Source organism: Myotis daubentonii, chromosome 1, assembly GCF_963259705.1.
Source record: "Myotis daubentonii chromosome 1, mMyoDau2.1, whole genome shotgun sequence".
NCBI classification, from domain to species: Eukaryota; Metazoa; Chordata; class Mammalia; order Chiroptera; family Vespertilionidae; genus Myotis; species Myotis daubentonii.
In genome coordinates, this window is record NC_081840.1 from 76458312 (window position 1) to 76481268 (window position 22957).

The window sequence follows — 22957 nt, forward strand, 5'->3', positions numbered from 1 at the left end:
AAGGATTAACTTAAATTTATTAATGCCAAGGGAAGGAAGGTAACAGTTCCTGACCCTCCCGCTGTATCCACAGTTCAGCCAGGAACAGGCTCTGCCAGAGGCTAGGGCCAGCGCTACATAGTCTGTGGTTAATGGAGGTTTCTAGGGAGGGGTGAGCACCTCAGCTGCTCTAGTCTCCTTTCCTTCCCCAGAAATGAGGAAGTGGTCGTGTATTATTTAAGGAGTTCCCCTGCCCACCCAATCCGCTCAAATTTGGAAGCAATTAGGTATAAGTTTTCTTTTTCCTTTCACCTCCTCGAGTGGGAGTCTTGGGTTTCCCCACATCTCCCCTGCCCCTCCCATTTTTCCATAGTCCAAGGGCCAGAGTAAATGAAAATACAGCAGCCACCCAAGCAATGGGGCCAAGCTGAGGCTTCAGTCATCCGCGTCTTCGCTGGAGTCTGAGTTGGCTGGCATCATAGGATCATCAATGAGTGAGAAGTCCCTTTCTGAGCTATCATAGCCCTGAGATAAATCATCATCATCATCTTCATCCTCATCGTCCTCATTGTCCTCAGGTTGCAGTGATGGCAACCTCAAGGCAGTACCAGAGGTGGTAGAGGCTGGTGAAGAAGGATAACCAGTGGCTCTCAGGCCGGGATGGTGATGGTGATGATGGTGGGGGTGGGGGTGGGGGTGGTGGTGGTGGTGATGAAGCATGGTGCTGGAGTCTACATGAGGGGATGATGTTGCACCACCCATCACAAACGGCATAAAAGGCAAGGATGCAGAAGCAGCACTGCTATGGCCCAGAGATGACACAGACTGCAGACCACTACTGCTGTGCTGGAAGGTATTGTGCAGAGACAGGGAGCCAGTGCCTCCACCCTGCATCAGGGCCATCATCTTAGAAAGGTCTGGTCGCATCCTACGGGCTCGCTTCTTACTGTTGTCTGGTGCAATAGGCCCTGGCAAAACCCGATTGAATACAGTTTCAGCATGGTGACTCTGTGAGGAAGAACAAAAAAAGACAGTAAAAAGAAGGGGAAAAAATGAAACAAAAGTAAACAGTTATAGGAGCAAATGCTGGAAGTAGTTGGTTGAAGCATTCTGATGCTAAGATCAAAGATTTCATACTGACACTCATGCCCAGAGTTTTGCTTTTTTCCCCAGGAGTACATTGTACTTTTACTCTGGCCAACCACTTCACAAATGCTTACCTTGGTTAATGAGGTGTCTGAGTAAGACACTGAATCAATACTTGTACAGTATACTTTACTGACAGCAGTTTGTTCACACAATCTTACCATGTGAAGTGCTCACAACTGTACTGATATTTACGATACTATCCTTCATCAGATCAGAGTGGGTAAACCAAAGAGAAGGTCAGGTTACACTTTTGGATGTCTAGAACACCAAAAAGATTGTGGCTAGCTCCTCACCAAATGTAATACATTTCTCACAATGATAAAAACTTACGTATCTGCTGAATTTTAAATAGCTTCTTTCAAATGTTCTAAATTTTGGTTAAGTTCACTGGTGCTGGAAATTATTACTTTTAATGCCTCTGCTTTGCTAGACATATGTATAATACTGGGTAAATAGTCACTGAATTCAGACAATGGGTATCTGTGTCTTTGGACATTGCCCAATCTAAGCCTACCATCTCACATGAGAATATACCTTTCTATCTTACAAACATCTCAAAACTCTATTTGTAAAGACTTTTAAAATATTATAACAGCACCTAAACTTCAATAATAAAGTATGTAGTGCTAGACACAGTGATCAATTCTATCTAAGAATTCTGTACTAGTCATAATTTTCTATGATTCTTTCTTTCTTAGAGTTATCAATAGACTATAAAGAAGTAGCAAAAGTAGTTGAGGTAACACTAGTTTTAGAATTAAAGGAAGAAAAGTCGTTTTTTTTACAGGCTGCTCTACAATGATAAATTCAAGACAGAGAAGGTACCAGCCTTTTAGCCATCAGCCTCTCATATTAACTATTCTGCCTATTGCCCACTTGGTCCCATGGAGACTAAGAGGAAAAATGAAAACATTCTTTATTTTATATGAAACAAAATATTTATATGAAACTATTTATATGCAACACTTTCACCAAAATAAAATAAGCCTCATAATATATATTATATGCAAAATAATGTTATAAGTATTTGTTAAATACAAAAGATATTGTTCATTTAGAAATAAATTTTAAGAGAAATTATGTAAAAAGATGTAAAATGATCAAATGAGTAATGATTAAATAAAGTGAGTATGCAAAAGTGCTAATCCATTATAAATGCTTACCAAACCAAACCATGGTTTTTATCTGTTTAAAAAATACAACTATTGCCCGGCCAGCATGGCTCAGTGGTTAACAACCTATGAAATAGGAGGTCATGGTTCGATTCCCAGTCAGGCTCGGCATGTGGAAGGCAGTCAATCGATGACTCTCTCTCATCAATGATGTTTCTGTCCCTCTCTCCCTCCTTGAAATCAGTAACAATATATTTAAAAAAAATACAACTACTACCCAAAGTAAGAAAAACACAGCCAAGAGAAACTTTTTCAGTTTTATGTTGGTGGAAAGGATATGAGTACTTAATCCAGAAGGTCTGTAACCATGATAAAACACATAATAATTATTAAATAATAACCTACTGAATTACTGGCATATTATTAGTGATTCTCAACCCAAACCCCACGACTGTTTTCCTTAGTAGGTACCAAATCACTTCTAAAATATATAGAATCTGCCGAAACCGGTTTGGCTCAGTGGATAGAGCGTCGGCCTGTGGACTGAAGGGTCCCAGGTTCGATTCCGGTCAAGGGCATGTACCTGGGTTGAGGGCACATCCCCAGTAGGAGATGTGCAGGAGGCGGCTGATCAATGTTTCTCTCCCATCGATGTTTCTAACTCTCTATCTCTCTCCCTTCCTCACTGTAAAAAAATCAATAAAATATATTTAAATAAAATAAAATATATAGAATCATAAAACTTTTAGAAATTATGTGGTCCAAACCTCTCTTTTCAGGCAGGCTGTGCAAAAAGAAAAGGTTAAAGGATTTGCCGAAAACCCCTTAGTAGAAGAGTAGGATAAGGCTTTAAATGCTCTAACACATCTTACTAATTCTTATATTTTAATATGCTTAAAGTGCTGAAATTAGTTTTTAGAATTTTATGCTTTTCTAGAGATAACGATGCCATCAGGACTATAAAAATACCAATAAAATTACTCTGGCTTCCTTATTGGTGAAGACACATTTTCTCTGACACACATTGGAAAAAAGATAAATAGCATTAAATTTCTCCAGTCATATCTAGTGGGAATAGAGCGGTAAATTCAGTCTCACTTACCTTTTTTCCATTCCTAGAGTTGGGGGTCTGTACTGGTTCCATTCCCAAACAGTTCAATTCTACCTTATTATTTTTTTTACATCTCTGCCACTTTTGTTTTCTGCGATCCTCCATATACTGCAATAGAAAAGCATCAGTTATCCTAGAGGAGTAAAAATCTGCTCTAGAGTAATTACTGAAGTATTAGTGTCTAGTTTGACAGTAAGTGCTTATTGCATGGATAAACAGATTACTCCTAGTGGAAAACTGCAATGAAGTAGATCTCTCCAGAAATTTTAGGTGGTTATATAATAATTTGATAGCAAATATTTGCCTAGCAATTTAACAGGTGCTTTAACATTATTTTATTTTTGATCCTTACAACTCTGTAAGGTAGGATGACTGGTAGGTACTACACCTATTTTAAAGATGCAGAAACAACAACATAATATGGCATGCTTCCTTTGTCTCACACTTCTTAAAAATCAAGGGAATGACTTTAAATCTTGCTGGATGGAACTGCCACTCACCGCTAGAAATCGGGGATCGACAGCGAACTCTGGATGACCCTGTAACCACATCTCCAGTTCAGCCCGGCGAGGGGCATCCTCACCCACCAGCAAAGTACCATCCACCTTATTGATGACAGGGATCCGAGTCTCCAGGTCCACATCAAGGTGATTAGGCTCTTCCATGCACTCCACCTCCAGCTGCAAACCCAGAATCCACCCCCATGAGCACATACTCTTCTTTGGGGCAGGAAGGGAGGGGGAGCAGAGCCAATGGTAGCCATAAAATAACTCTAATATCTTCTAGTCCCTCAATCCCAAGTGCCTTCACCATTACTGAGAATAAAAAGCTCTTATCTAATCAACTTGTTAAAGACTTTCTCTACCACTCACCTCAACTAGCTTCTTTCTGTTCCCCTTCTTCTTATGAAACAGAGGATGTCCATCTCCCATTACTCCATTAGCCATCAACTTGTGCTTCTGGAATGTTAGCTTCAATCCTTCCTCCTAGTAAGACAACCCACCAACCCAAGATGTCATATGGCACATGTTTTTAAAATAAGGGTTAAGCTTTGGGGGACTTGGGGTAGAGCAGGGGTCCTCAAACTTTTTAAACAGGGGGCCAGTTCACTATCCCTCAGACTGTTGGAGGGCCGGACTATAGTTTTAAAAAAACTATGAACAAATTCCTATGCACACTGCACATCTTATTTTGAAGTAAAAAAACAAAACGGGAACAAATACAATATTTGTATTTGCATGTGGCCCGCGGGCCGTAGTTTGAGGACCCCTGGGGTAGAGTCATCTTCTGACTCAATGATAGTGAAAAGGCCATTGCACCAAAAGGTAGAAACTAGAAATATAACAAAATGTATAGGCTTTTGCTTGATTTCAGAGAGGAAGAAGGAGAGAGGGATAGAAATATCAATGATGAGAGAATCACTGGTCGGCTGCCTCCTGCATACCCTCTACCGGGGATCGAGCTTGCAATCCTGAGCATGTGCCCTGACCAGGAATCGAACTGGAGACCTCTTGGTTCATGGATCAATGATCAACCACTGAGCAACACCAGCTGGGCTAGCTAAAATTTCTTTTCCTCCTCTCATTTTTAAAGTTAGCTAACCAAATGAATTTAGTGAAAGGAGTTAGCAAGAACTGTAACCTCCTTCCCCACTTCCCAATACCTAAATGATAAGCTTACATCTTTGATCTGAACTGTAAACTCCTTCTCATCCATGCCTCGGCGAAGTTTGGTGAACTGAGCTGCTGCTGTGGTGACTGCGGACACTTCCTCCTCTGCCATGGAAGCTGCACTGCTACTTCGTGGTGTGGGGACTGGAGAGTCACCATATTCTCCTGGAGTCAATGAAGGACTGTCTAGCAAGTGGTTGCCTGGCCCCAAAATTCCTCCTGTTAGCATTTCCTGACTTCGGCGGCTAGAAGGCCACTTCCCTGAGAGTACAGCCTGGCAGACGAGGTCAATACGGTTGATCAGGACACGATCCTGAGTGGGGGAAAAAGAAGTCAACACTGGTTTTAGGGCCTGAGTATTAGCTATGTGATCTTGTGATAATCACAATGCCATCATTATCAAGATGGGTACAATCATAAGGCAGAAAGGAGGGAGTAATAGTATCAGAATCCTTAGTCAACTGAGAAGAGTTTTATAAAAAAACATGTAGCACTAAACACAAAGAAAATCAGAACCATCCGTTCCTTGTTTCTTGTATGTTACACTATATTTCTAGACTCTACATGTCCAGGAATGAGGCTATTACCTTGGGCCACTCAGAGGCTCTTTGTCTTTCTTGTAGCAGCAGAAGCTCAGGGGTCATCTGTTCTCCATCATCATTTGGGAATCCATCTTGAGACATAGTGAGGGACAGGAGACTCTCTTCATCATAGAGCTTTGAGTGGGACCTGTCAGCAGCTAGAGATCATACAGAATGTGGGAGCAAAGATGAAAGAATAAGATTAAATAGGAATGGCATTATATAGACTTTTAAATAAAGACTCAGAGAATAACAGATCTCTGGATATTCTATCAAATCAAAATCTGAATCTCTTTCAGAAGATGCATTTAGAAAAGAAGGGGAAGAGCAGAGATGGGGGTAATAAGGAAGAAGGTTAACAGCCTGTCACATGCACTCACTTAGCTTCTCTTCCTTCTCGTCCTCACTCTCATCAGTGCTGGAGCTGGAGCTGGATGAGGATGAGGAAGAAGAGGATGATGGTGACAGCTTGCTCAAGTCCAGCTCAGAGTCTGAATCATCCTCATCTTCCAGTTTAACTGGTAGGACACTCCGGGAAACCAGAGGGGTAGTATCAGAGGAGGCTACTCGCATCTCATAGACTTGAGGGGTTGGTCGGCTCCTGGCTACCATGTCATGCTCTAGCTTTAAAGTTAGACTGTCCAGACTGGGGGCCTGGGCAGCTGTCTCCTCAGGTGGCTTTTCAACAGGAGCATCTGGGCGCAGGGGCAACGGTGAGGCAGTGCGCGAGGTATACTGCTGGTGTAGCAGTGGAGTAGAGCAGCGTGACAGGGATGGAGCTGGTGCTCCTGCTTGATGGTTCTGCATATAATTCATTCGGGCAGCCAGAAAAGAGAAGTCTGGGTCCTGCATGATATTGCAATCTGTTTGGCTCACCCCATGACGGGCTGCCCCTCGTAGAAGCTCCCCATCATGTCGAACAGGTTCCCACCATTTGGGCAATTCAGGACCTGGAGGCTGACATAATGCCAGTCGATCTTCTAAAAGGGGGTGGCATAAAACTTGTTCCCGTAAGCGCCGAAGCAATTCGATACGGTAGAGAGTTCGTGAGGCCCTCTCCTCAGTGATGGGCTCAATAAACAGATTAGGGTCTGGAGGCTCTGCAAGAGATAAATGTGGAAGGAGAAATGAGCCATGATTGTTTCTGTCACCATCCATCCCTACACTCACCCAAAAATCTCTAGTTTCGCATACCATCTCCAGCTGCTGGGGGAAGACGGCACACTTGGCGGCACATGGCCACAAAGCCATGGAAATACTTGGTAAGGCTTTCGTCTGTTTTTTTGTCTAGTCGAGCAAAAGTGCGGAAGCGATCCCAATGGAATTGCATGGTGTCAGGGTCATACTCCACACCAAAGGTAGACACTACTCGATAGAAATCAGTTTGTTCACGCCTTGTCCATCTACAAAGGGAAGAGGAATCAGACAACAGTGATCAGAAGAATATAGGGAAACTGGTTACTTCTTAGTGTGGCTTAGAGAATCTGAATACACAAAAATTGAAATTAGGGGGAAAATAAAGGCCCAGAAGATAGCAGAAGAGGTAGTTAAGAGGTACTCTGTAACATGTAAGAATTTAATAATTAGCAAGCTAAAGGGAAAAATGATGTGGGCAAATAATGAGAATGTCTACAAAGGAGATTTTCCTGGGAGTTATAATTATGTAGAAAGTGAAGTTTATGTCAAAGAAGTGTAACAATTAAGGGCAAAGAAGATGGTCCCTCTTTAGAGAATTTCAAATAATTTCTTCTTAAGATGCTTTTCAATATAGGGCCTATAGTAAAGACAAGGTTACAGTTTAGCCCAAATTCCCAGCCATATCTTACCGTTGTTGTTTTTCCCGACGTGCAATTTCTTTTAGCTTGAAGGCTGCCTCACAACGTCGGCGTCTCCGGTCCCCACGTTCTGCAGCCTCTATCTTCATCTGCTCTCTCTTGTAGCTACGCTGATAGGCTGTGACTAGGCGCCGAAGCCTAGCTGTCAGGGCAGAGCCTGGAGGCCAGAATAGATGGCCTGGCTGTTGGGTTACCTGGGCTGTGGGAACCAAAGTAGAATGAAAAAGAAGTACAGGGAAGACAGTACAGATAATACTGGTAATTCAACCCACCCAAAGGAAAAGCTCTTAGAAATCCCAGGATAGGACAGAATCAGTTGCTAATTCCCCAAACGCACCATCCCACACAAATTGTACTAGGTGACCTAGACATTTACCTTCTTCTCCATCAATTACTGAGATCTCCTCATCCATCATCATCAAAGGATCACCCTAGAGAAGGAGATCCACCCCACAGGATGGAGGGAAGAGGGAAAGGGGAAGAAGTTGATACTCTGAAATCACTTTCTCATGTGTGTCCTTCTATAGTACCAAGGGATCAAGAAAATTTTCTATTGAAAGGAACCCTATGAAACACTTGAAGTAACTAAGTGAATAAGAAAGAAGAACCTGAAAAGTCAGTTCTTATTAATGGCTTGAAGATAACAGGACTCAGGAATTTATTAAAAATAGTATTTTCCAATGTCCAGTTTAGGTCTTCCACAAAGTCATCCCTGATCTCCCCCAGAAGCATTACAATCCTTTCTATAATAATTTATATTCTCAAATGGTAATTACTTTTCATTGTATTATAAATTAGTCAATATACTTCAGGATTGAAGGAATGGGAGAATACTTAACTATTTAGTAAGAGATAAAATAGACTTAAATGAGAATTCTCACCTCATCATCTTGGTCCTTTGGGGGACCCTGGAGTGGTTTATATTCAGGATCTTCACAATCCTTATCAAAGTCAACCCTAAAATTACACAGAGGCATGAGAAAATGCTATTAGCAACATACCTTTTTTCACTAAGAGGAACCTAGGATGAAGAGCTGGCCAGGTGCTAAGCTCTGAGTAAGTTAGGCACAGCATCCAAAAGAACAAAGAACAGGGAAAAATTGACAAAGAGCACTGTTACGTTGTTTTATTTTAAAATGAAACACCAGCAAGCACACTTGTTGTCTCTTGATAGCCCTGTTTATTGTTTAACCCATTACCTACCCCCTTCCCAACTATATACTTTTATTTCATTCGAATGACCCATGCTTGTTTATTTTTACCACTTTGCTCTACTGAGCAGAAGAGTGACATAATAATTAAATAATTTATTACTGCAATGAATAAACGGCCCAATTTCCTTTGAGGGTCCTTCACTAAGCAAACTGAGGTTTTGATCACCAAAGAGAAACCTCTCAATCATGAAGATGTATGGGTATTCATGAACTAAGCCAACTCTCTCACATGCCCCTCAGGTCTCCACATGAGAAGTTTTGTTCAACTCACTGGCACCCAAGTAGGGCAACACTGCCCCACCTGATGGCTCAGTATTAGCATGGCAATTCATCATCGAGGCATGTATCCAGATAGAGTAATGCTTTTATGTGTCAACCACCACTAAGAGATGATAAACCAGAGCTAAAATTTCCTGAGGCTCTACCACGTAAGTGGTATGGAAGAGGTACATGGCTATTATTTTTTAAGAAGACTAGTTATCCTTTCAGCTACTGTGGCTGTACAGAAAAGTATTGCAAAGAAAATGGAATAGAACATCAAATAAGCCAATTGGGAGTAAAACTAATTTTCACCCTTAGTTGTATCTTATGGCAATGCATGGTTTTAAGCCAGTTTATGGAGTCCTTTCTGCTGGTCTCACTCTTCGTTAAGAATTTATCATTCACAAGTATAACCACCATTGTGGTTAATCCCAATGTGTTCAGTTAAGGCTAAAGTTATCTCTTAGCACAAGTTATCTAATAGCCTTTAGAGGGTTGCCTCAGAACTTTAAGAGAATTAAACACCAATGCTTACCCTTCTACTATGTCAGAGAAATTATCCAATACTCGGTGTTCTGCTGCAATAGCTTTGTCATCTGGTCGACCAGCCTTTTCCAAGAAACATAAAGCTGGGTCTGCCCTCATAGTATTGTATTTTTCATAGCCTAGAAGAAAAAGGGCCATAAATTGAAGAAAATCATGGATTCATTTTGTTTTTATGCTTATTTCATATGCTTATTTTGTATATTATATGGATTCCTTTGTTCACAATGCAAAATATAGTTTAAATGTTAACCTGGACAGCTGTTGAGTTATCCTATATAATAAAAGCCTAATATGCCAAGTGTCCGGTCAACCAATCAAAGCATAATATGCTAAGGCAGTTCAACTGCTCGCTATGACATGCACTGACCACCAGGGGGCAGACGCTCCGACCAGTACGTTAGCTTGCTACTGGGGTCCGGACTGAGCTAGACGGGCCAGACACACCCTGGAGCCCTCCTGCGGTCCCTCTCCCGCTGGCCAACCTCCCGCATCCCTCCCCAGCCCTGATCGTGCACCGGTGGGGTCCCTCAGCCTGGCCTGTGCCTTCTCAAAATCTGGGACCCCTCGGGGGATGTCAGAGAGCCGGTTTCAGCCTGATCCCACAGGCCAGGCCAAGGGACCCCACTTGTGCATGAGTTCGTGCACTGGGCCTCTAGTATTACTATATTTAATATTTCTATAGCAATTTAGAGTTATAAAGAGCTTTAATACTAGTTATTAAAAATAGGAATTTAATCAATTTTTATACATGTAACTTAGATGGCACAACATACAGATTGGTAACAATTATTAGAGAACAGATGGAAGACTCCCTACATTGGGATATAACTATCCATCTGGTCTTTCTTGCACATCTATTTATAGGGACAGCCATTTAATTGGTAGTCTTCCTATTATTTTTACTACATAGATGGGGAAACTAAAAAAGTAAAAAAATTTAGGGAAAAGTCACACATTTTCAAATGAAGGATTAAAAACTTGTACCTGCAAACAGACTGAACTTTTCATGAATGGTAAATGAATGAATGCTCACACTTTAGAATGTTTATACTTTTCTAAACCTATGTGTCTCACAAGTAAGCCCAAAATTACAAATGCTCACACTTTTTCTTATCCCATTAAACTTCTCAAAAACATGTGGATCAGTGCCATTACTTTTATTATATAAAAGTAAACAGAAGTATTTTATTATTAAAAATGGATTTTTAGAGAGGAAGGTGGGGGTGGGGAGGGAGGGGGGAGGGAGGGAGGAGGGGGAGAGAGAGAGAGAGAGAGAGAGAGAGAGAGAGAGAGAGAGAGAGGAGAGAAACATTGTTCAGCTACCTCCTGCATGCCTCCTACTGGGGATTGATCCCACAACCAGGGCACATGTCCTGACAGAGAATCAAACCAACAATCTTTAGGTGCACGGGGAGATGCCCAACCAACTGAGCCACACCAGCCAGGGCAGGAAAAATATTTTAAAAAAAGAAATAATATTCCAATTCACCAAGTCAGTGGGCTGGAATTTAGCGTTCAATGCTTTTACTGCCTAGGATTTGTCATTAGGCAAACATGAAGAGAAAGTATTTTCTCTCACACCCCCCCTTTTTATTTCACTCAAACACTATTGTTTACAAACACATCAGAAGTAGAAAGTATTCTACTTCTATAACATCCTATTTTAATAAAGGTTCGGAGTGACTGCTGAACATTTAGAAAAATGGATGTTATAGAACACTTTCAGCAAGCTACAGTAAAGTCATACAAATTAAGTACATTTAGTGATAGTGAGCATATACTACCTCCCCTGATTTGTGGAACCTTAACTTAGACACCACAACATACAGATTGGTAACAATTATTAGAGAACTGATGGAAGACTCCCTACATTGGGATTTAACTATCCATCTGGTATTTCTTAAAAATCTATTTATAGGGATAGCTACTCAGCTCTGAATATTTAAGAACTAGTTTCCCACTCAAACGTAAGTTTACTGAAGATCAATCACAGAAGTCAGTTATTAGTCATGAGCATTTTGCTAAATGTTCAATCTGTGGATATAAATCTACAACAGGAAAGGAACAGACTAAAAGAAGGTACCTACCATGTTTAAACACGCCAATGAGCAGGGACTTGTCAGCCTCACTGTCCCACCATGTTGTCGGAACCTCCAGCTGATCCACTACTGGGAACCATATGTCAATCTCACTAAAGGTATAAGAGGACAACACCAAAAATCAACAGAAAACTGAAAAATAAAATGCCACATGTCTTTCCAAGAACATGGACAACTAAAAGTATACTTGGGAATGAAGGTAAAGGAAGATTACAAATATAACCTAGATGTTGGTAAAGTTAAAGTGTGTATTAAAATTTGTAATGATTGATAATCCTAACTTGTGAAGGAGGAAATCTACCAATGTAACCACAGACAGGAAAAGGTGCGGGAGGACTAGAAAAAAAGATGGCAGGATTAAATAGGAAAAAAAAAAAAAAAAAAAAGTAAAAGTTGAACTCTTAAGAGGATATTTCATTTACCATTTATCATAATGTGAATCTTGAATTTTTATAGTAAACATTTTCCTTTGGGGGAAAAAAAGGTGTAAGAGGGCAGAGTCAGTACGGCAATGCAGGAAATTAAAATAATAAACCTTGGAGAGAGTACTATAAGAATCTTCTTTTATCCATTAATTTAAATGCTTATGCAGCTGTCTACTTCCTTCTGCTGGTATCAGATACAGAACTAAAGACCTACTAGATAAATTTTAATTATCCAGTATAAATATAATATAAAATTAAATAAATAAAACAATCTTTTTTTTTTTTTTTTTAACCCAGGATGCCTGTGAGCTGCTGCCATCCTAGATATATGAGAAGGAATAGGTGGGTAAGAGTACTGGATTGAGAGTCAGAAGTCTAGCTATAACCCTAACTCTACCCTTAACAATCTTTTCTTCAATAAGGCATGACAAGAAAACTACAGAAGAACTTTACCTGGCAATGGCACCCCCTAACACCTTCTCTGCCTGGTCTCCAATCACCTCCTGCCTCAGATAGTATAGCATTCGTACCCGTAACAGCACCCTACAAAGAAGAGAGGAAGAGATGGCTCAATAATAGTGTAGAGAAAGTCTGAAGTGGAAACATTTTAGTCTTGGTCAAATTCCATCCTTACTTGTTACACTGATGTTTCAAGTGTTTCTTATAACTTTCATCTTGGAACAGAGTGTCAGGGTTGTATTTCCGGATCCAATCTGCCTTATGAATATCAAAAGTGCTTTGTGACTTTACCTTTTTTCCCTTGCGACCACGAGGCACAGGGATAGATAGACCTGGAGAAGGGGAAACATTGAAGACTTGGATTGAGAAAACTCCTTGGACCTGAAAAGGATTAGATAACCTAAAGAAAGATGAAAAGTAAAGAGTTGGTAATTACCAGAATGATTCTGCAATTCTTTTGTCTTGCCATTTTCAGCAGGGCTAATCAAGTCCCAAATGAAGCCTTTGATATTTTCGTCCCCACGATAGTGTAAAAGACAGTACACGAGGATGGCCCGGCAAATTGTCTCCACATCTCGCTCAGTCATACGTCGCTTAAAGCGTCCATGAGATAAGATATCTCGCCACCGTCCCCAACTAGAAGAACAAAAAGGAAATTATATTAATATACTAGTAGCCCTGCACACGAATCCGTGCGCCAGTAGGTCGCTGCCACCCTCCTGTAGCTCTCCACCCGCTGCCCCACCCTCCTGTAGCTCTCTGCCCACTGCCCCGCTCTCCTGTAGCTCCCCTTAGCCTCCTCCCCACCATAGCTTGCTGCCCTGCCCCCTCCTGTACCCTCCGAAGCCTGCTTGTACCTCGCTGGCCCACCCTCCTGCTGATCCATGAGTGATATCCTGATCTCGTGAGTGAACTCCTGATCTCGCTGTGATGCGCTTGGGTCATAATGGCTAATTAGCATATTCCTGGGGACTCTAATTCAATAACATTCCCCAGTCCCCAGAATCACATATCCCAAAAAGGTGTGAGACAATAAGATCTTGGGAAAACATGGTAACAGAATAAATAAAGTTTGTCCTATTGTCCCATTTGAAATCTCCAACTTGAATGACAAACAGGGTGCCTATCAAGATGGAGATGAACATACTCTGATGGGAAGGTGGGTTCTTACCCATATACCAATAGGTGCTTTTCCACCCGAAAGCAGTCAGTGCGTCCATAGGTGTGGTGACGGTCATGCCGGCGAGAGCGTGGCCGCTCGTCATCTTCACTTTCCAAATCAGAGAATTCTACCAGGTCGTCATCCTTCAGAGTGCTGAAGTGGCGGGTCTGTTTTCGTACTCTAGGTGTGTCAATCACCAAGTTATTCTACGCAAAGAATAGAAAGAGGTGTAACTCTTCATGATATGATCATGAGAAAGGCATTAAGACAATTATGGGTTGAAATAGCCTTGGATGTAACGTTTGTAGATACTCACAGAGATTTTTTTAGGACATGCTAAATAATCTACAGGGATTCAGGAAATAAATGAAGTGGTAGATATCTAAGAAGTTTTCTGGGGCCTACTATGTAGAAAGTTTTTTCAACAGCCTTTGCATATAATACACTATTATAAACCAAGGTCAGCATCTAAGAAACTGAGCAGCTATAAAGATTCCCGACAGTACTGTGTCTTCTGTAATATTTCCTCCCTAAAGGAAAAGGCAGCTCACCTTGCTATTGAGTAGATCCATGTCTAGGTCAGCCTTTTTGGCCCACTTTTGCCAAAAGTTGGGGTCATCCAAAGAAATATCTGTTCTATTTTCAGAAGCAACAAAGCTTGCCTGGTGAGGAACAAAAGAACAGAGTAAAGTTGACTATACTACTTTTCTGAGCAATGGGAAACCAGTTAACTGTTTTTACAACATATAGTTAGCTTGTCCTAAAAGCAGCCTGAGGTGACTTCTGAAAATGGTTCGCTATTCACTTGTCCCAGAAAACCCCACAAAATCATGAAAACCAAGAGGTTCAAATCTTCATGTTCATTTTAAGAACACTTGTGCAACTGTCCAGGCCATCAAGGGTACACATATCCCAAAAGCTACCAAGTTTCTGAAGGATGCCACTTTACAGAAGCAATGTGTGCCCCTTTGTCGTTACAAATACTGGAGTTGGCAGGTGTGTCCAGGCCAAATAGTGGGGTTGAACACAAGGTCAGTGGCCAAAAAAGAGTACTGAATTTTGCTGCACATGCTTAAAAATGCGGAGTAATGCTGAACTTAAGGGTTTAGATGTAGATTTTCTGGTCATTGAGCACCTCCAGGTGAACAAAACTTCCTAGGTGCAGCACAGAATTTACAGACCTCATGGGTGGATTAACCCACACATGAGCTCCCCTTGCCACACTGAGGTGATCCTCACTGAAAAAGAGAAGGCTGTTCCTAAACCATAAGAGGCGGTTGCACAGAAGAAAAAGATATTCCAGAAGAAACTGAAGAAACAAAAACTTTTGGCCCAGGAGTAAAATCAGCATAAAATAAATGCTAATAAAAGTTAAATATATACCTCCCCTGCCTAGAGATTCTTGTGTCTATACCTGCTTGTCTAGCCTCTGGCACAGATAGAACATACCTTGGCAAAGGTAGAACCCTTTCCTTCAGACTCAATGGTGATGGTTGTGGTTCGTCTTAACAAGATCTGGTCAATGTCCTCTTCACAAAACTTAGAGCCTTCATCATCTTCCTCCATTATGGCTGCATATGCTCCTTTTCGTAAGAGGTCTTCAATTTCCTTCTTGGAGAATTGCTGGATCTAAAAATCCAATAGAAAGATGAAAAGACTACCAAGATAACATTATCTAATGATATCATAATATTTTAGTTTGTTATATTTTAAGAATTATAAAGGTTGCTGGTTCGATTCCTGGTAGGGGGCATACAGGAGGCAGCCAATGTTTTGCTCACACATCAATGTTTCTCCCTCCCTTCCTCTCTCTCTAAAAATTAAAAAAATTAAAAAAGAAATAAAAATTGAAAATCCAAATAAGGTGGTCAGATTCCAATGCAAAAATAGTTTTTTGTTTCTATCTCTATGACCTGGTACAAACATTAATCAATAGACCAAGAGAACTCACGCCAGTAATGTTGCCATCCCGACCACTCATTGACTGCAGCACAGCCTTATCCAATCCCAACTTGAGGCTAGCTTTATCAAACATTTCTCTCTCATAAGAATTCCGAGTGATGAGACGGTACACCTTCACAGCTTTGCTCTGCCCAATTCGATGACATCGTGCCTGGGCCTGGATATAAAAAATGGAAGAAAAGGGAAAGATAACTTAAAATGGGAGATGGGGATGCTGATTAAAAATACCAATTCACATCTATAAAGCAGCCATGAGATCAACTCAAAATCAAAAGTATATTTCAAGATGAAATTATTGCCCCATCATGTAGACCAGGGGTCAGCAAACTATGGTCTGTAGGGACACCGTGTTTCTATAAATAAAGTTTTACTGGAATATACCCCTACCCATCCATTAATATATTGTCTATGTCTGCTTTTGTATTATAAGAGTAGAAGCTATGTGTTCTGGTCTGGCCGGTGTGGGTCAGTGGTTGAATGTCAACCCAGGAACCAAGAATTCACTGTTTTGATTCCTGGTCAGGACATATGCATGGGTTGTGGGCTCAATCCCCAGCAGGGGGTGTGCAGGAGGGAGCCATTCAATGATGTCTCTCTCTCATTGATGTTTCTATCTCTCTATCCCTCCCTCTTTCTAAAAATCAATAAAAACACATTAAAACAAAAAGTAACTATATGTTCCGCAAAGCCTAAAACATTTACTATCCGGTCCTTGCAAGAAAGTGTTTGCTGACCTCTGATCTAGACTGCCACCCTTACTAAGTAAACAATTCCATACTCTCCGAAGTACAAGTTCCTAAGAGACCCTGATCCCACTGAAAAACTTCCCAGGTTAGGTACTTAGTCCCTAAAACAATGATTTCTTTTACCTGCAGGTCATTTTGTGGATTCCAGTCTGAATCAAAGATGATGCAGGTATCAGCAGCTGTGAGATTAATACCAAGTCCACCAGCCCGGGTGCATAGCAAGAAGACAAAGCGGTCTGAGTCAGGCTTGCTGAAGCGGTCAATAGCAGCCTGTCGAAGGTTCCCTCTAACTCGCCCATCAATACGCTCATATAAGTACCTGTTTGGGAGTCACAGGGGAAAAAAAATTAATTGAATAAGCAGAAAAAATAGATTAAAAAAAGCAGAGTAGGGTCAATACCAGTACTTCCATGTCTCTAGTTGACTAAAAGCTGAACAGAAAGTTGAGAATCAGAGTCTTAAATACTTCTCCTATCCCAGTCCTGATCAAATTAAACTCAGGTCCTATTACTTTTTTGCAGCTTTATGATGATACAGTAAACATAAGGCAAGGAATGACTCTTTGCTCACCTCCTCTGGATTAGATAATCCTCTAGGATATCTAGGCAGCGTACCATCTGGGAGAAGATCAGAACCTTATGGCCACCAGCTTTAAGTTTGGGAAGTAATTTGTCAATAAGAACCAATTTGCCAGCTGAACGGACCATGGCCTGCAAGTGGAAGTCATGAGGTATAATATGGCAAGCTTCTCGAAATTCTGTTAGGATTTTTTCTTCTGCACCTGTCAAAAGAAAAATCAAACTTGATGGCAAGGTCCAGAAAAACATACTAAGGCTATAGTTTATTAAACTGAGATAAAGGAGAAAAGAGTAATCTGACTTGAGATCAACATATCACACAGAATTTCAGCACTCCTGAAATTCTAATCATCTTCAACTGTATTAAAATATTCCAAGTAAGGCTTAAAATTATTAATTGGGTAAAAAATATGTTAATGTGTGGACAAAGACATTCGATGCTACTTGCATCAAATGGAGTAGCAATGACATTAACCAGAGAATGACTTGAATGATTATTCATGAAATTCAAAACAGCAAATCCTAATTAATTTTAGAGGTTTAGGATCAAGCAGGTAGAAAAAATAGAGAAAGATATTTCACATAATGGGAATGGAGTGAAGGGGATTAATGGGGGAAAAACAGGGTACATCTGTAATACTGTCAACAATAAAGATTAAAAAAAAGGTATTTCACATAAGAATTGTTTCAAAAGGAAAACTCCCTCCCCTCCACTCCCAAATTAGGCTCAATCAGTCAATGCACCAATTGTTCCTAGGGAATATAATTTAGAAAGTAAAACATGAAATATAGAAATGGAAGGTACTGCCCAGCTGGTGGTGTGGCTCAGGTACTGAGCGTCAACCCATCAAGAGATCGATAGTTCGAGCCCTGACTGGTTTGGCTCAGTGGATAGAGTGTCGGTCTGAGAACTGAAGGGTCCCGGGTTCAATTCTGGTCAAGGGCATGTGCCTTGGTTGCAGGCACATCCCCAGTGGGGGGTGTGCAGGAGGCAGCTGATTGATGTTTCTCTCTCATCAATGTTCCTAGCTCTCCATCCCTCTCCCTTCCTCTCTGTAAAAAAAATCAATAAAATATATTAAAAAAAAAAAAAAAGAGGTCGATAGTTCGATTCCCTGTCCGGGCACATGCCTGGGTTGTGGACTGGATCCCCAGTAAGAGGCATGCAGGAGGCAGTCAATTGATGTTTTCTCTCATCGATGTTTCTATGTCTCTCCCCTTTCCTTCCTCTCTCTCTAAAAACAAAAAAAACCACACAATAAAAATGTTTTTAAAAAAGTGAAATCCAGACTGTTTGGCTCTAAAAACCACACTCTTTTTTTAATATATTTTTATTGATTTCAGAGAGGGTGAGGGAGAGAGAGATAGAAACAACAAGATGAGAGAGAACCATTTATTGGCCGCCTCCCGCACGCCCCCCACTGGGGATCGAGCCTGCAACCCAGACATGTGCCCTTAATCAGAATCGAACCTGGGACCCATCAGTCCACAGGCTGACACTCTATCCACTGAGCCAAACCAGCCAGAGCTAAAACCCATACTCTTAAGTACTACGCTAAACTCAGTCTTGTCTTGCCTCCATTTGAAGGGTATATCAGTTTTTCTTTAAAAAAAAAAAAAAAAAAAAAAAAGAATGGCAGGTATTTTCCAGAAATTTACTCACCATTGATGAGATAGGGATGGTTGCAGCATTTGCGCAACTCCATCATTGTGTTGAGTAGATTAGGCATGTTAGTGTGACCTGCCCCTTTGGAAAGAAAGGAGAAATTTTTCTCCAAAATAGCCCGGTAGTATTTCTTCTGGATGTTGGTCAGCTCTACTTCAATAATAGTTTCCTGTTTGGGTGCTAGGTTTTTTTCAACATCCTCTTTCAGTCTTCTCAGCATCATTGGCTTGAGAATGGCCTGTAGCTTTTGAACCTGAAACAGAGAGAAATGAAATCACTAACATGAGGACATTCTCACAGTATGTGGAAACATTAAGAAATGCAATGAGAGCTTTCCAGTATCTGAAAAATGTAGATTTTGGACAACGCTACACATGATTTAGGCACAAGTTTATAAGAAGTTCGGAAAGACCCTTGATGCCTATGGAAATACATGCCTGTTTAGTACAAACTTTATCTTTCTTGTCTGAGGTTAGCACCTCATCAGATACAGTCATCCTACCTGTTCCTCTGTCTTGAGATCCCCAAAATCCTTGAGGAATTCTGATTCCGAGGGGAACTGTGATGGTTCCAAGAAATGAAGCAAGCTAAACAGCTCCTCCACAGTATTTTGCAGTGGTGTTCCTGTGAGTAGTACTTTGTGTTCCTAGAAATGGAAAAAACAGAAGATTGAGAAGACTCAAAAATACAAAGGTCTTTTGGGATTTTCTCTCAAGCATATAACTTTAGCTTTACTTTCTTTATCTGTAAAATTATGGGAATGGAACAGATTACTCTCTTAACTTTTATTTCACTTGCTCCCTCTTTTGATAAACACAAAACATTTAAGAAAACCTTTGATATTATTCAACATTTTTGAATTAACTTAATTATTATGATTATAAACAGAGAAATATTCAGAATGGCCTTTTTTGCAATTACATATGCTTCTCCACACTCAACTCCTATATACTAATATGTCCTCTTTTAGGGAAGGCGTCGGATTAAATATAGCCATTAGTTCTTTGTAGTTCCTCCTATCAAGGTTCACCCCTTGAATCTGGGCTTGCCTGTGACTTGCTCTGAAAAAAAGAATGTAGCAGAGTAATATCGTGTTGAGTTTCAGAGTCTATACCTCAAAGGCATTGCAGCTTCTGCCTTTGCCCTCTTGGAATACTGCCCTGATGCTACCATTTAAAGAAGCAAAGTCTGGCCAACTGGAGGATAACAGGCCATGTGGAAGATGACCCAGGCACCCCACCCAACAACCAGCACTGACTGCTAGCTACAGCTGCATTACTGACGCCAGGCAAGACCACCAAAAGAAATGGCCCAGCTGAGCCCAGCCCAACTTGCTGAGCCAGAGAATCATGAAAAATATAATTACTGTTTTAAGCCAGTAAGTTTTGGGGTATTTTGTTGTGCAGTATTAGGTATCTAATAATAGTATTCCACCTCTCCACTGGTTGAGAACCACTAACCCACAGTTGCCTTCCAATTCTAAAATTTCTATGACTTTAAGGTTACCATTCCCATAGTCTATAGACACCACCCAGTATCAAGATCCTGTTCTTTTCTCTATTAAATGAGGAGTTTATTAATTCTACAGGAATTAAGGCTTATTTTAATTCCAGGTGTCTCTGCCCACAAGTCAGTGTGAGGAACTCACCAGGTCCATGTGCTTGAGACTATCAAGCAGCTTGCAATTACGGTTCTTTAGTCGATGGGCCTCATCAATGATAACACAGCGCCATTCAATCTCACGAAGCTCAGGACAGTCTGACAATATCATCTCAAAAGTGGTGATAAGAGCATCAAACTTATATGCACCTGGGATGAGGCGCCCCTAAGCATGAAGGTTGTAAATCAGAAAAGTACCTAAATAAGGAGCTCTTTTGAAGTATACATTTTCTTTTCTATATTCAGGTAGGCTTAATAGGCAATAAAATTGCACCACCAGCCTCTTCAGCTGTTGTTTATCTTCCTGATAAATAGTGCCAAATCACCCAATGTGCCAATCATTCAACATATTCAGCTCCTTAGAAAAATAATAGGCCTTATGAATAAAGCTGGACATTTTCAACTCTGTAGTATATCTAGCTCATGTATCTCAGTCCTAGATCTTTTGGTGGTTAACACTGAAATCCACACATGTTGAGTATTGCTAAAACATACAAGATAAAACTAAAAATGAAAGTCACTAATATAGTATGTGATAATACTGACTACTATCTAAAAATGAACAGAAGAATAGAATCATCTCAATAAAATTAAGAGCAGAAAAATGTAACTTGAATAAATTTGGATTGGTAGAACTAAAAATCACAGTAATGATTTTTCTATAAAACAATTTGTAAAATCTGATGTTAAGACTAGATTATTCAAAATTTTATTTTCAGATTTACATAGAAGAAACTAATCTTGATGTAAATTTTAATAGACTTAAAAGAAAAAGAAAATGGCTTCTTAAGTTCACCAATATATGGATCAAGGAATTAAAGTGGCTAAATGAATTTCATTCTGGAAAATAATTTCTTGATGAAAACTCATCAATTCCGGTAAAATTCTATTTAAAATATATGTATTCATAAATAAAGTCAGGACTTCCTCTGGTTCAAAATGTCCACCGGGTTAAAATAGCAAAGTCAAAATCATGCCCTGCACAATCTAGATTCAAATGCCTTAAATTAGAGCTTCAGCAAAAGTCTCTTATTAATACAAAAAGCCTCTAAAATACCAGGCACCTTGGCCTACTCTCTAAAGTGTAACATCCCAAGAACTACAACTCACCCGTGAATCTTTGCAGTACATTTCATATTGCTGAATCATCTGCCGGCTGGCCAGACTGCCATGGTACACAATAGTGTTCATCTCCGTCCATGTATTGAATTCTCGCTCCCAGTTAGTAATTGTGGACAGTGGGGCAATGACCAGGAAGGGACCATGGATGCCTACATTATATACCTCCTGCAAGAAGGCAATGGACTGAATAGTTTTGCCCAATCCCATCTCATCAGCCAGGATGCAATTCTGCCTGCAGAGTCATCATGGAAAATGAAAAGCATGTCAAAAGCTATCATCTTTTTAAAAGTATGTAAAAAAACCTGTTTAAACAGAAAAAAAACAACACCCAAGCTAAACCTCCATCTTTAGGCCCATTCTTTTCTTTACCTGTTATACCAATTAAAGAGCAGCCAATTGACCCCTTCCAACTGATATTCCCGTAACTGGTTTCTGTTTTTATACTCATGTGACAGCTCCAACTTCTTCCAGGCACTTGCCTGCGGACGATTCTTAAAAATAGAAAATTCGAATAAATGGGATGAAGACATTAACAAAATTACGCAAACTTACTAGGTAGTTCTAGTAGTTGAAGTCCATTAAAAATCACAATTCTTGCCCTAGCCGGTTTGGCTCACTGGATAGAGCGTTGGCCTGGGGACTGAAGAGTCCCGGGTTCGATTCTGGCCAAGGGCATGTACCTTGGTTGCAGGCACATCCCCAGTAGGGGGTGTGCAGGAGGCAGCTGATCTATGCTTCTCTCTCATCGATGTTTCTAACTCTCTATCCCTCTCCCTTCTCTGTAAAAACTCAATAAAATATATTTTTTAAAAAAAATCACAATTCTTTGGATTAAAACATGTTAAATATATTCAAATTCATGAGTTCATAATGACACTTTTTAAAGAAGGAAAATCCCACTGTTTATCTTTGGAGGATGCTGATGAGAGGAAACTACTTCATTATTTTGAAAACAATAAAGTATTTATCCTCCTTTCCTATACCATCTGTACCTCAAGATAACCAAACAGTAAGTGAAACATATTTCTTTGTATAGAAGATTCTGGCTAATAAAATGAAGAATGATAAAATTAAAATATCATTTAAAAACCCTTAAAGAATGGATCTAGGCAATGATGCTAAGTGGCTGATAATATCACAAAAGACAACCTAAAAGAACCACCTATAAAGTAGATTTAGTGGCGTGCCCCCCCATTTGATCAAGCCTCTAGAATAGTGACATCAAATGGAACTACCGACAATGGTAAATGTTTTATTAGCCACATGTAACTACTGATTATTTGAAATGTGCCAAGTGGTTACGACAGCAGACAGCAGAGCTCTAAAATGCACTAATGCACAGTGCTGCCCTACATGCAACCATTATGTGAAATACAAGGGACAGAGAACATGTTAAAAGGTTCCAAGGGGAATTGGCAAACTTCAGACTATGGAAAATCTTAAGAGAACAAATCGCCTGGTTTCTTCCAGAGAAAATGGCAAAGGAGGGAAAGGAAATCAAGAGAGACATATTAACTAATAATAATATATGGACCTTATTTATAACTGAACTCAAACAACTTAACAAAAATTAGGAGAGAAGCAGGGAAATATATATATATATATATATATATATATATAT

At 40.2% G+C, this 22957-nt stretch overlaps 1 protein-coding gene, 1 non-coding gene and 1 pseudogene across 12 annotated transcripts in view; 1 reads left to right on the forward strand and 2 right to left on the reverse strand.

The window, feature by feature from the left end:
* The window catches only part of CHD8 (chromodomain helicase DNA binding protein 8), a 66603-nt gene continuing 43646 nt past the window's right edge, over nucleotides 1-22957 (reverse strand). For 7 of the 11 annotated variants that reach the window (XM_059706860.1, XM_059706841.1, XM_059706925.1 and 4 more), the window contains exons 12-38: nucleotides 21706-21827; nucleotides 21325-21568; nucleotides 20204-20380; nucleotides 19058-19201; nucleotides 18553-18808; nucleotides 16882-17092; nucleotides 16435-16630; nucleotides 15555-15722; nucleotides 15053-15232; nucleotides 14155-14265; nucleotides 13613-13809; nucleotides 12878-13077; nucleotides 12617-12797; nucleotides 12436-12525; nucleotides 11546-11649; nucleotides 9448-9577; nucleotides 8319-8394; nucleotides 7814-7868; nucleotides 7429-7636; nucleotides 6797-7005; nucleotides 5983-6702; nucleotides 5609-5760; nucleotides 5032-5334; nucleotides 4224-4337; nucleotides 3852-4031; nucleotides 3343-3459; nucleotides 1-987 (exon numbers count right to left, since the gene is read on the reverse strand). In XM_059706860.1, the coding sequence (XP_059562843.1) occupies nucleotides 415-987; nucleotides 3343-3459; nucleotides 3852-4031; nucleotides 4224-4337; nucleotides 5032-5334; nucleotides 5609-5760; nucleotides 5983-6702; nucleotides 6797-7005; nucleotides 7429-7636; nucleotides 7814-7868; nucleotides 8319-8394; nucleotides 9448-9577; nucleotides 11546-11649; nucleotides 12436-12525; nucleotides 12617-12797; nucleotides 12878-13077; nucleotides 13613-13809; nucleotides 14155-14265; nucleotides 15053-15232; nucleotides 15555-15722; nucleotides 16435-16630; nucleotides 16882-17092; nucleotides 18553-18808; nucleotides 19058-19201; nucleotides 20204-20380; nucleotides 21325-21568; nucleotides 21706-21827 (5418 nt within the window). In that variant the 3' untranslated portion in view covers nucleotides 1-414. The remainder of the gene's footprint in view (nucleotides 988-3342; nucleotides 3460-3851; nucleotides 4032-4223; nucleotides 4338-5031; nucleotides 5335-5608; nucleotides 5761-5982; nucleotides 6703-6796; nucleotides 7006-7428; nucleotides 7637-7813; nucleotides 7869-8318; nucleotides 8395-9447; nucleotides 9578-11545; nucleotides 11650-12435; nucleotides 12526-12616; nucleotides 12798-12877; nucleotides 13078-13612; nucleotides 13810-14154; nucleotides 14266-15052; nucleotides 15233-15554; nucleotides 15723-16434; nucleotides 16631-16881; nucleotides 17093-18552; nucleotides 18809-19057; nucleotides 19202-20203; nucleotides 20381-21324; nucleotides 21569-21705; nucleotides 21828-22957) is intronic. The other 4 variants (XM_059706887.1, XM_059706906.1, XM_059706896.1 and 1 more) reach the window with 4 other exon arrangements.
* LOC132224703 (small nucleolar RNA U6-53/MBII-28) lies at nucleotides 8883-8991 on the reverse strand. Its single transcript, XR_009450715.1, has one exon. It is a non-coding gene; the product is annotated as a small nucleolar RNA U6-53/MBII-28 (small nucleolar RNA).
* Nucleotides 14393-14945, forward strand: LOC132239990 (large ribosomal subunit protein uL22-like; annotated as a pseudogene).